At 37.1% G+C, this 14,289-nt stretch overlaps 1 protein-coding gene across 1 annotated transcript; it reads left to right on the top strand.

Moving 5' to 3' along the window:
- The first annotated feature begins 7,563 nt into the window (after positions 1-7,563).
- Positions 7,564-13,869, top strand: hykk.2 (hydroxylysine kinase, tandem duplicate 2). Its single transcript, XM_074669098.1, has 5 exons — positions 7,564-7,630; positions 8,518-8,826; positions 9,961-10,103; positions 10,580-10,760; positions 11,977-13,869. The coding sequence occupies exons 1-5, from the start codon at positions 7,564-7,566 to the stop codon at positions 12,417-12,419; spliced, it is 1,143 nt and encodes a 380-aa protein (XP_074525199.1). The 3' UTR covers positions 12,420-13,869.
- Positions 13,870-14,289: the final 420 nt, after the last annotated feature.

Raw genomic sequence — 14,289 nt, 5'->3', positions numbered from 1 at the left:
ATTCAGAAGAATGAAGAATTTGACAGTTGAAAAAAACTTTGCTCCTGCTGGCAGAAGTGTGTCTCATTTCACTTATTCGTCTGTACTAAAGGACATTTAAACGTCCATGGTCATAGTCTGTCAGAGAGAAGTACTGAGAGGGTGACATGCTGAGCTGTACTGTCAGATTTCTTGTTTCAGGCTCTGTTTCAGTATAGGTTCACTCATGGCTATGACAGCTTGATAGCTTCTCCTTTCCCTGATATCCATTATTTCTGACATCGTATTGGCTCACTGAGACGCACAGGTGTTAGGGGTTCAAGGCAAGTCTGAGTAGCTAGTGTGCCTGTCAAGTGCATGCAGAATTTCTAGGAGCAAGATATATATATATATATATATATATATATATATATATATATATATATATATATATATATATATGTATATATATATGTGTATATATATATGTGTGTGTGTGTATATATATATATATATATATATATATATATATATATATATATATATATATATATATATATATGTATATATATATGTGTATATATATATGTGTGTGTGTGTATATATATATATATATATATATATATATATATATATATATATATATATATATATACACATTTGTATATATATATACACATATGTGTGTGTGTGTGTGTGTGTGTGTGTGTGTGTGTGTGTGTGTGTTTATTTGATGGAAATAAATTCTTCTACTTTTTTATGTGAAGTCTTTGTCCTCCTAAAAGTCTCCCTTAAAATAAATTTAAAGGAAAAAAACACTCCATTGATAATTGAGCTTGTTTTAATGTACCATATACTCCCAACTTTAGGCGGTGGCGTCCTCAGGTTCCATCCATCCATCCATCCATCCATCCATCCATCCATCCATCCATCCATCCATCCATCCATCCATCCATCCATCCATCCATCCATCCATCCATCCATTTTCTGCCGCTTGTCCTCACTCTCAGTGCTTGAGTCTATTGTACACAGCAGCTACAGAGGGAGAGCATAATCCTTATTTGTCACTTTTTCTGTTTACCAGGAAATATTCAAATTGGCCTGTCAGCGGTGTCTGTTTCACAGCTCATGCTGGACACAACTTGCTCATTTTCTCTGATAGAAGAGATGAAAGGTCAGTTTATAAATATGAAGAGGACAGCAGATGGGGGATTAAAACAAAATACATTCAACATGTGTTTAAAAACCTTTTCCCCTCTGTTTTTCCATCAAATGCCCAGCTGTATTCAAAGTTGTATGTTACAGAAAAGGAATGAGCAGTGTTTATAACAAACTGTCACTCTGATCACATGCACCAGACCTTTGCATGTCTAAAAGGAGCTCTTTGGAATCTGTGAATCATGGAGTCTTAAATATTATTTGTTTATTTTTAATAAATGATAAGTCAACAACTGTAAATACATTGTTTATAGCTAGCAGCCATCAAGGTATTTTCATCTGAAATCAAAAAGTAAATATATCTAACTCTTTACAGAAAGGCACTTTGTGTGATATTTGCAGCACAGTAATGACACATGTTGCTGCAAGCTTGGATAGTTTTACAGTTTCACACTTACAAAAGAATCATTGTTAAAAGACTCTACAGTGCTCAAGAAGTCTTAACTTTTGTTTTTGTTGAAGAGTCTGTAAGTTATTTGTCCTTCAGTAGATCCAAATGCTTGTATAACAGTGTCTTTGAACAACTTTAAGATTAGACGGCTAATAGACTAATTGATTAACACAGCTCTTACAAAATGATCCAAACATTCACCATGTTTCTTGCTGCTTCATTTTAAGCTCTCTGGCACAAACATAAGTAAAACAAATTGAGACAGCTGCAGGTCTCTTTTTTCTCTCAGAGAATTTAATCTTCAAGTGTTTGCCTCAAAATCACTAAACAAGAGACGCATATCGATCTTTTGTCAAAGCAAACCAACATGTTGAGGGAGAGAAGATAGGTTTTGTTGCTGGAGTCAATTTAGACATCAAATTAAGGTTAAAATTGAAGGTGGTTTCATCATGGATGTTTAGGACTCTTCAAGTCTTAAAAAATGCTTTCTGCTTTTGAAAAACAAAGTAAGTTGTACCAAGGCAGTATTGTGGTCCAGTCAGCAGGAAAGGAGCTGGTTTAATCTTCAGTTAGTCAACACATTAACAACAGACAGCACGGGAATTAAACCACAGTTTTGATATATGAAAATGAGAAACTGCATGGTATAACCCTTAAGTCAGTATTCACTGTTTGATTATTACAGAAGCCATGAAATCTGCAAAGGTTTAACATTTTACAAGAAAGTAGTTTGATGATTATTTTGCTGTCACATGTCAAACAAGAGATGTAAATGCTTGAAAATCAATAGCTCCTACTCGCCAAAGGTTGATGCTTGCTCTGTACAAGATATTAGCTTTTTTTCCAAGTTTTGAGCTTGTGATGGTTATGTTTATGAACAACATAACATGCCGTATCAGTTGTTATTCTGTGGCTTAATTGAGGCTTTAACAAATTTCATTCTTACATTTCCACAAATACATTTGTAATGTCTATTCCAGTTGACACAGAAACCATGAATTCTCACATTAATTGTTGAATGCCTTTTTATTTTGAAAGGTGAAAATGACAGAGAGTCACTGGAAACAGCAAATGACAAAATTTGTGTTCTTTGTGGGCAATAGTAATTGAATTGGTGAATTTATTTATTTAATTAATTATTTAATAAATTATTTAATAAATTATTTAATTATTTAATAAATTATTTAATAAATTTTATTTATTTTATTTATTTATTTATTTTCTCAAGGAGTATAGATTTACGGCTGTACGGTAGGGAACTATTTGGTGTGGCTACACCTGTTCCTTGTCATTGCCTTGGTATTCTGGTATTCTGTGTATACATTTTGAATATGTATACATACAATGTCATAGGATGAGATACTAACACAGTGACCTAAAATGTTTGTTACATGGTTGAAACCTTCCCACTTCCCCAAAAAGGAATGATCTCTGGTGTCTCATAAATCACGCTTCGGGTCTTTGAAAGGAAGAGTGAGTGCTCCCACATTTCAACCTTGAATTTTTTTAAATAATGCATGTATTTTCTATGTTCCCGAGTATAGCCCTTGTGTTTAACATGAATCATTCATAAAACTACTGGATGCATGGTTACATATACAGTGTGTCCTGCATAAACAGGAACTTTAAATGGGTTTGATAGGATGCTTTGCCTGCAGCAAGACAGGCGCATGAAACTAAAACAGTGTGATATATAACACAGGAGGCACCATAATTAATCTCCTTAACCCCAACATGCAGGCAGTCAGTTTCAAAGCCGATGTGTCAGTGTGCGTGCAGCCTTACTGTTTCCCCTGTAGTCCATAAAACCCCAGAACTGACACAGTGCTCTTCTTTTTTTATTGCTTCGGGGTAAAACTTAATTGCCTTCAGGGGACAAACACTGGTTTCCTCTATAGAGCTTTACTCACCAGCATACAAAGACAAGATACCTGTTCTGTTTCAAAGTAAGAGCAAGATATAAAAGAGCTTGTACTCACACATAGTCTCTTTGTTGAAGCATATGAAAAAAAAAATACTTACTGGCTCATATACCTGCTAAGAAGATGTCAAGAAGCTAATTGGTATCATAATGCATTTTCAAATGTTTGTGTTAGACACGATAGACAAGTTTTAAAGTTTTATGCCTGATATGGTTTTTGTCTAAATACAAACTGTTAAGAGGATGCATCAATCTCTTGCGCTGGCTTACATCCTCAGAGGGTACAAAATCTAAATGTCTGCACTCTGCAGCCAGGCCTTAGTGTTTCAAAATAAGTCGTCAAACCTCAGTGAAAAAATCATAGTAAAAAAAAAAAAAAACTGCAAGAATCTCACACAAAAAATCATGTTTTTCTCTTTTTTCATGTAAAGAGAGAGGTAAAAAACAAAAGAGAAGATGTCCTGACAAAAGAGAATGTATCTTCTACCCTAATGAGTTACAGCAGGTATCGGTTTACCCTGATGTCTGCACCACTAATTTTACGTGATTAGAATTAGTGGTAATCTCTAATTAATTAATATCATAATATAGATATGGTACTCCATAATTTCTCCTTCAGATACTCTGACCGTCATGATTGGCTGACGAGACTGACTGACTGACTTTTCGGACACATCTTCTGTTGTGAGTAGTTTTTTTTCTCTTCTCTCTCTTTTTTGCTTTGGATGCAAACGGGATGTTTTTTTTCTTCTTTTTGAACAAGGAACAAACTTTTTGTGTGTGTGTGTGTTTTTTTTTCAAAAACTGAACTTAACAGGGCTGGATGGTTTGGTTGTTCCTTGAGAAACTAATTTTTTGAACTGCAGACACCTGGAAGTTCCTTATTACTAATAAAAAAAAAAAAGAAAGACAAAACAAAAAAACTAAAACAGTTGTGGACTGCACATTTGTGTTATCTGTCATTGTTGTGTTGGTGAATTCATTTCTTTTTTGGGGTTTGGACTTTATGAATTATGCATAATTGATTATGACTTTGGCAAGTTTCAGTATCCGTGTGAGGTTGTTTAGGTTTTATACTTTTACATCCTTTGTGTATGGGTTGTGAGAAGTGTGCTGACTAAAGAGTCTAAATTAGACTTTTGTCAGATAATCTCTGACTGGCACCCCCATGAACCTTCTAACTACAAAACAAAAGAGAAGTCACCACTTAAAATCTGTCACACCATGCCTTGTATTTAACAGTTGCTACACTTCCTGGTTTCTTCCTGAGAGCGCACAGAGCTACAGTCCTTTCAGAATTTATAAGGACGGTATAAATGTCAGGGCAGCGCACCAAAATAGAAGACATTTGGATGGGTTTCAGAGGAAGTGGGATAAAATGGTTATTTGGGTTAGACTGTGATAGGCTGGCTTCATCTAGCTGACTGACAGGCAGTAACAAAAGCAGCCTCTGTATTGGTTGACCAGCTGACATTTCTCCTTAACCTCTTCTGTCTGTTTTATGGGAATGCTTTGTGACAGGTGGTCTGAGATGACTGCTGGTGCCTTTGAGACTGCAGAGTCTCCTGCTCCAGCTGCACAGGCAGTCTGTGTCATGTGGGGGTGGTGATAAGAAAGCAAATATTAGCTACATGCAGTTGACATATTTATTCATTATTTTTTATTTGACCTTTAAATTAAAGGGGATATTCACATTGAGATGTGAGCAGCAAAAAGTATCTCACAAATAACAAGAATAACTTTGGACATTGACAAATGACCAAACCATCATTTAATAAATTTGCCTTATTTTCAAATCTTCCAAAATGATAAAATAATCCCATTCTGGGGGACTTTGGAGTTTAGACCTGAATGAAGAAGCAAAACTAGAAGCACTTTCACTTTCAGACAGCAGCTCTGAGGAAATGTACAAGATGTGTCCTCGAGACCAAAGTTTACAGCTGCTGACAGTTTTATGCTGTGTTCACGTCAAACAAGAACAGAATCATTTCACTGAAAATATGCACATTTGGACATATTTTAAGGCCTGAATAATTTCCTTTTGGCATCAGTCTGTTGATAGATCACACCACTCTACATTTCCTGCACTGAATGGCAGAGGACTGTGACTAGAGGTCAGAGAACTGGATACCAGACTGTTGGTAAGTGGTCCATGCTAAATGGAGAAGTTTTCAAAAATACACTTTAAGCATAAATCTCAAAAGAGAGACAAAAAACTCGTTAGGTCATGGTGAAATGTAAGGCACTTGAGTGGTCATGTTGTCACCCTGATTGCTAAACTCTTAAACAACTTACTTGATTAAATCAAAAGACTCATTCTGCCTTGAGTCATTAAAATCAGATCAGAGACAAATAATACTGCACTGCTTAATTGACTGAATGAGTTTGACAAGCACTTGCAGTTACTTCTGTTGTTTTCATTTGCCCCCAAGAACAGGATATACATCAGCAAAAGTCAAACCCAATCACACTCAACGTCAGTTTAAGAGACTTGTGCCTTTTACAAAATTCACAAGGTAAGTGGCTGGAGATCTGACAGGCCTTGAGGTGTGAGCTGAGCCCTGATTTCATTGTTGCAAGACAGGCACACCTGTTACTGCAGATACAGCTGTCTGCAATAATCAACCCAACAGGACCCTTGGTTGCAGTGACAGCTCTGGCTACCAGGAGGCGCCATTTAGATAGCATGAAACCATGAAACAAACTCATCACATCAGTCAGTTCAGACAAAAGAGTAACAATGTTGATCAAGGAAGAGGTTGTACTGATTGCTGAAATGGTACAGCTAAAGCACTGAAAAAAAAAAGAGTTCATTGTTCAACTTGAAAATTTAGTGAGTCTAATCCATATACATCAGTATTCACAAGGAGGAAACACCAAGCATTTTTTATCAAAAAAGAAAAGAAAATTAAAAGAAAAAAATAAACAGACACAGACAGACAGACACAGACAGACAGACAGACAGTCAGACACACACACAAACACACACACACACACACACACACACACACACACACACACACACACACACACACACACACACACACACACACACACACACACACACACACGACAAAACAAAACAAAAAACAAAACAAAAAAAACAAAAACATAAAAAACAAAGAAAAAAGACCCCACCACCACCACAAAAAAAAAGAAAAAAAAAATGAAAAAAAAAAAGAAAATAAAAATAAAAATAAAATTCCGTTAAAGATGTAGTTTCACAGTTTTGGGTATATAGACAATATTTCCTCCCTGATTCAGTGTTTTAACGCCAAGAAACAGTCTCCATGGACCCTTACTTACGCTGCTTTCAAATGAGATTTTTGAGTGTTGTCACTAATAGATAACCTATGACATCCATTCAAAACATCTACTGCTTTAGACAATCCAGCATTCATCACAAACCTTTGGAAGGCAAAAATGAACTCTTATCATTTTTTTTATTTTGTTATTATCTAGCCTCAAATTCTTTGACAGGTACATTTTTAAATGAAGTCTATTTCCCATTCCATCTTTATCTGGCGAGTTGCACTAAAGGTTTTTTAATATTAGACACCCTCTTAAAGACTCAATGATAATAGACCCGTCGATTTGATGTCTAGATATCCCCAACCTAGAAACCCACAAGTGGACATCCACAGTGAAGCGATTTCATATCAAAACCGGAAGCATATTAAGAAGACTTGGTGGTAGCAAGAAAAACAAAAATAAAAGCATTAAGAGGATAATTGTACGAAGTGTAATTCTTTTTAAAGCGAAAAGAATTAAGAAGTTGAGAACGGGTATTAAACGTGTCATATTCTTAAAACATATTTTTTGACTCTATTTATGAAATTATATGTTGGATTTTTGCTCTCCGCTATGTTTTTGTACTACTGATGTCCTGAAAGACTTCCATTTCTTACTAGACATTCGTACCAAACAACTTTATTTTGAAGGACCTCATTTCATACAACTGGGTTATTTTTGTAAATTAAGCAAGACTCCTAAATCTAATTTGGCTAATCAAAACTGTGGGTCATTTATTTTGAAATTTTAGACCGGATGTGGATGTTTTTACATTCCCAGAGGAATGAGTGCAGAGGGTCGTTTCAGTGCAGCAGTTGGATGTCATGGGCGGGCACTCCACGTTCATGAAGGTAGGTGTGTGTAAAGGGAGTTTTGTCTACGAAACAGTTATCTATGTGAAATACTATAACTGGTCCATTACTGGTGTTTGAAATAGAACCGTTTGTTTTCGCCCCCCTAAACTGTGTCTGCCTGGAAACAGTTCCCTCAGATTTTCCGTTAATCACTGTCCTCGGTTTCTGCGAAGGGGTGATATGTGTGTTATTTAGCTTATTTGTTCAATTTAGCATTTTGTGGTTGAAAAAAGTCTTTCAACTGCTCAATTTAGATGAACAAGGAACATTTTCATTACGAACAGAAACTCTGGCGCTAAAAAAGCAGATAGGGGATTGAAACTTCTCGATAGAAAGTTGAACTCCATATGTTTCCGATGGAACAAGTAAAGAAACGGAATAGATTTTCCTTTTATTGTCGATAGGCCCTGCTACTCCTTACTTGTATTTGTATAATTGCTGAAAGTCAGTCTTCGTTACTTTACCTAATCTGAAATACAAGTATAACTGTAACTTATGTCGAATATATCTTGCTGGAAATGATATTGTGCAGGTAGCCTTTAACTAGCTAGAGGGCATACTTGAAATATTCATGCAGGAATACATGAGAGATAAGAATGCTGTGGCCTACCAATACCCTACTAATGTGATTCTTCTTGAAATATCCACAGCAATACTATTACTCTTCAGCATCACATCCTCTCATCTGATAATGCATATGATTAACCGTTAAAGATGTAAGGCAAACAGTAGCAAAAGTAATTATTGACAACAAACATTGTTTGCCCTGCTTACTTGACTACAACTAGTCCCACAACACCACTGAAACTGCACTGTGACACCCCTCTGCATTCTTGTTTCTTAATTATAATATAATTTCCCTTTGTTTTTCTTTTTCCCTACAGCAGTAATGGCAGAGAAACACACCAAACCCAACTTCAACCAGCCTCAGGTGGCTGAGCTGGTGAAAAGGCTCTTCAAGCTGACGCCAGCAGAGATCCGCTCACTGCCGAGCTATGATGACCAGAACTTCTATGTGGCAGTTGCTGAGGGAGGCGAGTACGTCCTGAAGATAATGAACTCAGAGGACAGTAAGAACGGCAGCATGATCGAGGTGCAGACATATGCCATGACCTTCCTGCATCAGAATGGGCTTCCTGCACAGACAGCTCTGCCCACCACCTCAGGGAAGCTCATGAGCCTGGAAGAAATGGGTACGACATCTTCCACACATGTAGCACTGGGTGTTTTTAAACACATAAAGTTGTGAAAGCATGTCAGGATACGTTAGCTGTGAAGTTCAGGAATTCTACTTTTTTGAGAGCGCAAGTTTTTGTGTGTAGTTAATCTGGAGGAGATGAAGAGCCCAAACATGTACCTAACAACTTTTTTAATACTACAAAAATGTTGTATTTTATATTGTTCATAGGAGGCTCACTCACAAATATATTCTTTAATATTGACAATGCTGAAGGTTTATTCTAGAGAGCCCCTTGAGAGTTGCTGAAAATGTTGTGGCTATGGCATTAGGATCTCTTTAACTGGTTCATGACACATTATAAGAGTGGGCCTCAAACACCAAGGTCTGCCCATCGGCAGACATGCCTGCAGGGTGCTGATCATTCAAAAGGAAGGGAGTTTGTGGAGAGAGGCGCCTTAAAGGGTCAGCAGCTAAAAGTGTTTCAGACAGAAACAGAGATAAGGGTTTTGTGAAACATCAGTAAGAGAAATGGAGGGATTTTTGGAGCTGTTAATCAGAGGGGCCAGAGGATCAATATAAACACAGTAAGCCCTCTTTATTATTATTTTTTTTATAGTTTGAAGCTGTTTTTGAAAAACAGGTAATGTAAAAGTTTAAGTATCATCACTTTGACAATTTTGTATTGGATCGATATGTCTTTGAATCATTCTTGACACATTCAGTTGAATAGGGAGAGCCAGCATTTGCAAGTATGTCGTATCTGAGATAAAGCACAGTTGTGTTCTTTTTTTTTTTTTTTTTTACACACAACACTATGTTGATTTTCAATGAGGCATAAATTAATACTGAACCAATGCCAGCTCATTTGCCTCCCAAGCATTAATTTATGAAGCTTGTTTGACAGCAGTGGGAAATGAGTTACACAATATATCACCTACCATCAGATCAAACATGAACAGAGGTTAGCCTGAGGCTATAATCTGTGATCTTATGTAAAACATCAGACTTTGTGTTCTGTGTTATTAATACACACTCTCCCTGGTAGTAAGTGTGCGTTGAGGGAGACCACAGCAGCCAGGTCATGTTTAATGAGTGCTCCAAGCGAGGTCAAAGGCTGAACTACTTATCATGTTGTTATGCTTGACAGATTGTGGTTATGGCAGTCAGAAGTACCTGGTGCGGCTGTTGACTTATCTGCCTGGAACTACAATTTCCAAGTCTCCTTTATCGCCACAGTTGCTGTATGAAACTGGCAAGACTGCAGCCAGGATGGACCTAATACTACAAAAGGTATTAAGTGTGAAAACTTCCCATCCCTTTGTCTTTAATAAAATAAACTGGTTGTACATCATCTTTACATGCTATTCACCACTGCTGTGTTGTGAATTAGGAGATATCTTGTAAGTCTTAAATATTGGCAACTCAACCATCAGAGTTGTTTAATGACTGAAATGATGATTGGAATCTGATTTGGTGAATAAAAGAATCATTCCTGACTTACCCGACTTCTTCTAAGCTTTACAGCTTTTCTTCAACATAGGAAATGTTTGGTCTCAGCACTTCCTTTTTTTATTTTTGTCCCCTCAAGAAACATCACTGAGAAGCTTAGACTAGCCCCTCACTTCCTATTTGTCATGAAGATGACCTCTTGAACCAGCACGTACAGCCATGAAAAGACGTCTACTTATCCTCTCTTTACTCCTGTCTTGTGTTTTCACTTCTGCTTTCCACCACTCTGTTTAATTATTCTGTATCTATTTTCCCAGATGGAGCATCCTCATATGGGTGTACTGCAGAGAGAGAACTTCATATGGAGTCTGTCATGTTTAACCCTCCTGGAAAGATATATCCATGTGTTGGATGGAGACCCTCTACAGGAAGTTGTGAATTCTGTTCTTCATCAGTATAAAACCTCTGTGGTTCCTCAATGGACCAGTTTCCGCAAGTGTAAGTTTGACTTATTCCTTAGCTACTCTTCAAGTGAAGCACAAGATACATGAAATTTTATATGAAATTTGATTTGGACATCTTTCTCACTAAAGACAACATGCACAACAATACTTCAACATCATTTTAATCTATTTGGACAGAGCTCATCCTGAAGAGAAACGGACTGGCATACCAAAGTCATGTATAATTGCAGATAGCCCTTGCCCTCTCCTTCAACAACACAGAATGATGCCTTTAACTCAAGCTGCAGAACATAAAGTTCCCCTCTGACATGACCATTACTGTGGATCACATCAAGGATTGTCTGACATCCCATTCACCACTTCAGGCTGTGGTCGACAATAAACATGTCCTGTGATTTGTTTGTTAAAAATCTAGCTGTGGTTTCAGGGAAAGGTTCTGGTGGGCTAACTTGTTAGTCTATTAAAGGAATTGTTGAGATACATTTCCTGAATGTCAAGAGTATGCAATGTTTTTAGCTTTAATCTTAATCAGAGAGCCATTTCTCGGTCTCATAGCTGAGCTACATTTGAGTAACAAGAGATGCATTCTGTTTCCAGGTTATAGCTGAGATATGTTCTTTTTGGTAAAGCATTATTCTGTTTTTTTATTGCATTTGATCAGAATCAGGGGGAAGTGGCATGCACATGGACCCAGGGGTTCTAAAAGTTATCCCAAAGAAATAAGCTCTAACATTGCATGTGATCAGGAAGGGAAGAAAAAGATAAAATGAGACTGAGTCTAGATGCACAGCTCCCCAGATCAAAACAAAGCTCAAAGAAAAATGAAACCACTGCTGCTGAGCAGCTGACCAGAAACCAAACATTCAGGGACAACTACCTAAAAGAAAAACGCAAAGATGTCCAGGGATGCTGTAAGCTAGAAAAAAACAAAAAGCTGGGATTGAAAAGAGGCCCAGAATCAACCCACTACTTTCTTATCCATACCAGAAGTATGGATAAGAAACTGGTGAAACTACAGAGGGAGACTATTGTACTTATGTATACCAACACTAGACAGACTACAAGGATCAACCTCTAACTACCTCAGGAGCAACTGAATGTAGCACAAGTTGGATAGTTTTTGATGTGGTGATCACTATCAGAGGTTAATGGACTCATCACCCCTAAATTACTTCTGATAATGGTTACCTGGTCGAGTTTTATGCCTTACACTTTTAAATACTAACAATGCTACTTCTTTTTAATTTCAGGCATTAACCACGGTGACTTCAATGACCTCAATATACTTGTGCAACCTGATGAGAATGACGGCTACAAGATTTCAGGCATCCTGGACTTTGGAGACATGAACTGCGGCTACTATATCCACGAACTGGCCATCACCATCATGTACATGATGACGGAGCACCCTAATCCCATTGAGGTGGGTGGACCTGTCTTGGCGGGATGGGAAAGTGTCCTTCCCCTGAATAAAGCTGAGAAAGACTGTCTCTATTTGCTGGTACTTAGCCGCTTCTGCCAGTCATTGGTTTTGGCTCGGTATTCTGTGACACTGCATCCAGAAAATGCAGAGTATCTGATGATTTCATCCAAGAGAGGCATCTTTATTTTCCGTCAGCTTTGGGAGCTCGGGAAGGAGCAGGTGGAGAAGGTGTGGTTTGAGAGTGCTGTTCAGTTCGATGACAGGAAATGAAAGGTGTTAAAGAAAAGCAGTTTACAAATGATTGCACAAAATAAGGTGATACCACTACAATAATTATTTATTAAGGGGTTTTTAAAAATAATAAATTTACTTTTTCAGGAAAAAAACTTCTGAAAATGTAGCGTGAAATCAGTGATTGATCAGGGATTGGTAGAGGGGTAAATAACTTCCAAGACAGAGGACTGAACCTTCCTACAGACCTCTGAAAGTCTTGCAACGCAAAACAAGAAAAGAAAGAATAGTTTGTAACGAACAATGAATGCACAAAAACAATGAAGAAAAGCTCAAGAAAGCATACCTGGTAGGTGTGGGGTATTGCTTTACTACATAAGGAATTCATGCAACTCTTTGATGACGAGTTAGTAATTTCTGGCAGCCTTCACTGACTGGGCATTAACTTGGAGATGAAGGATCATGATACTGTCTGTAACAAGTGCCCAAAGGTTATCTGTGAGAAAACAGATCACCTCTCCTCATGGTTAGCACAGTCACATGCCTCTTTGGTGGACTTTGGATTCATTTTATTACAAGTTTGATGAAGCACAGGAGAGTTGCGCTGAAAGTAGACCAAGTACATAATTTCTATTCTGACATTGTGTTGCACTTACTGGTAAAGCTTGAAACTCATATGAATGAATGCAACTACAATTAAAGTTTTTCTTTTCTTGAAAAGGGAAGGAGCATTGATTTTGTGGCAATAAGTGAATTTTCAAGGAAACTTTTGTCATTTTAACACCAGTTTGAAAGAATGTGGTTCAATCATGTCTGTATTAGTTTGTGTATTTCCAAACTGGTTCACAAATAGTGAGAAAGGAAGAGAATGGATTGTCTGTAACCTCAAAGAGATGAAGTTTGCTTCTTCATATCTGGGACCTAACATCATAATTGACTTTGTCTGGTAGTTTGAACATTTAAAGTCAGTAGAAGACACTTAAGCAACAATGTCTTGATTGGTTTAGGTTATAATTTTATAGCTGTTTACTCCATTAGTAAAATCACAGCTCTGTGGTTGTGATGAAGGAGATAGTACACACTCAATGGGCCAAGATCCTCTGTAATTTGTCTTATGCCTTAGCAAACATATGGTTTGATACTGTGTGTCCTGTTATGTATATTTTTTACATACTTTGATACAAAATTCACCTCAACTATCATAAGTGCTTTGTGATTGTTCTGGATCCAAATGTGAACCATTTTGTACTTTTATACTGTTGATACCCTGCTGCACTCTCAATAAAAATAAAGAACACTCCTACAAATTTCTAAACTTATCAAGAGCACTTATTGAGAGCTTTGGTAGCTTTAAGTAGTCTGCGAGCAATCTTATCCTTGGGATCTTTCCTCTGGCGTGAGTAAAAAATAAAAAAACCCCAACAAACTTAATATGCAGTAAAAAAATGTAACTATGTAATGCACACAGTTTCAACGTTCTACTTATTTCCATGACAGTCTGTTGTTGTTAGGAAATATCAGGAGTCACAAGATCTCTTTATGTCAATAATGTGTTTAACTGCTCCAAATCACTCCTGCATCAACATTTGAAATTTCTCCTTTCAAACTGTATCTCTAATAGATGAGCCTTGGCCTAATATTACAGGTAGTTTTATCTTTTTCCGGACTCAGGGCCCCTCTGCACTGCTCTAGCTGATTAGTAACTGTAATGGCTTTAACCTTTGACCTAACCCTTTCAAACAGGACATTGTTCATTGTAATAACTACCGGTATATGGCTTGCATCTTTTATGAAACAAAAGCAAACTTAAAAAAAACATCAAATTCTTGAGAGTGGTGCAAAATCTTTCACTAAAAATAGGACACAAACTTATTGAACTGCTTTTTTTATTTAACCATCCAAGTCATGT

This window comes from Halichoeres trimaculatus, unplaced genomic scaffold (genome assembly GCF_033239565.1).
Source record: "Halichoeres trimaculatus isolate MK-OKI-2021-1 unplaced genomic scaffold, fHalTri1.1 fHalTri1_scaffold_4, whole genome shotgun sequence".
NCBI classification, from domain to species: Eukaryota; Metazoa; Chordata; class Actinopteri; order Labriformes; family Labridae; genus Halichoeres; species Halichoeres trimaculatus.
Note: the sequence above shows the minus strand (reverse complement) of the source record. Positions and strands in the feature narration are given on the sequence as shown.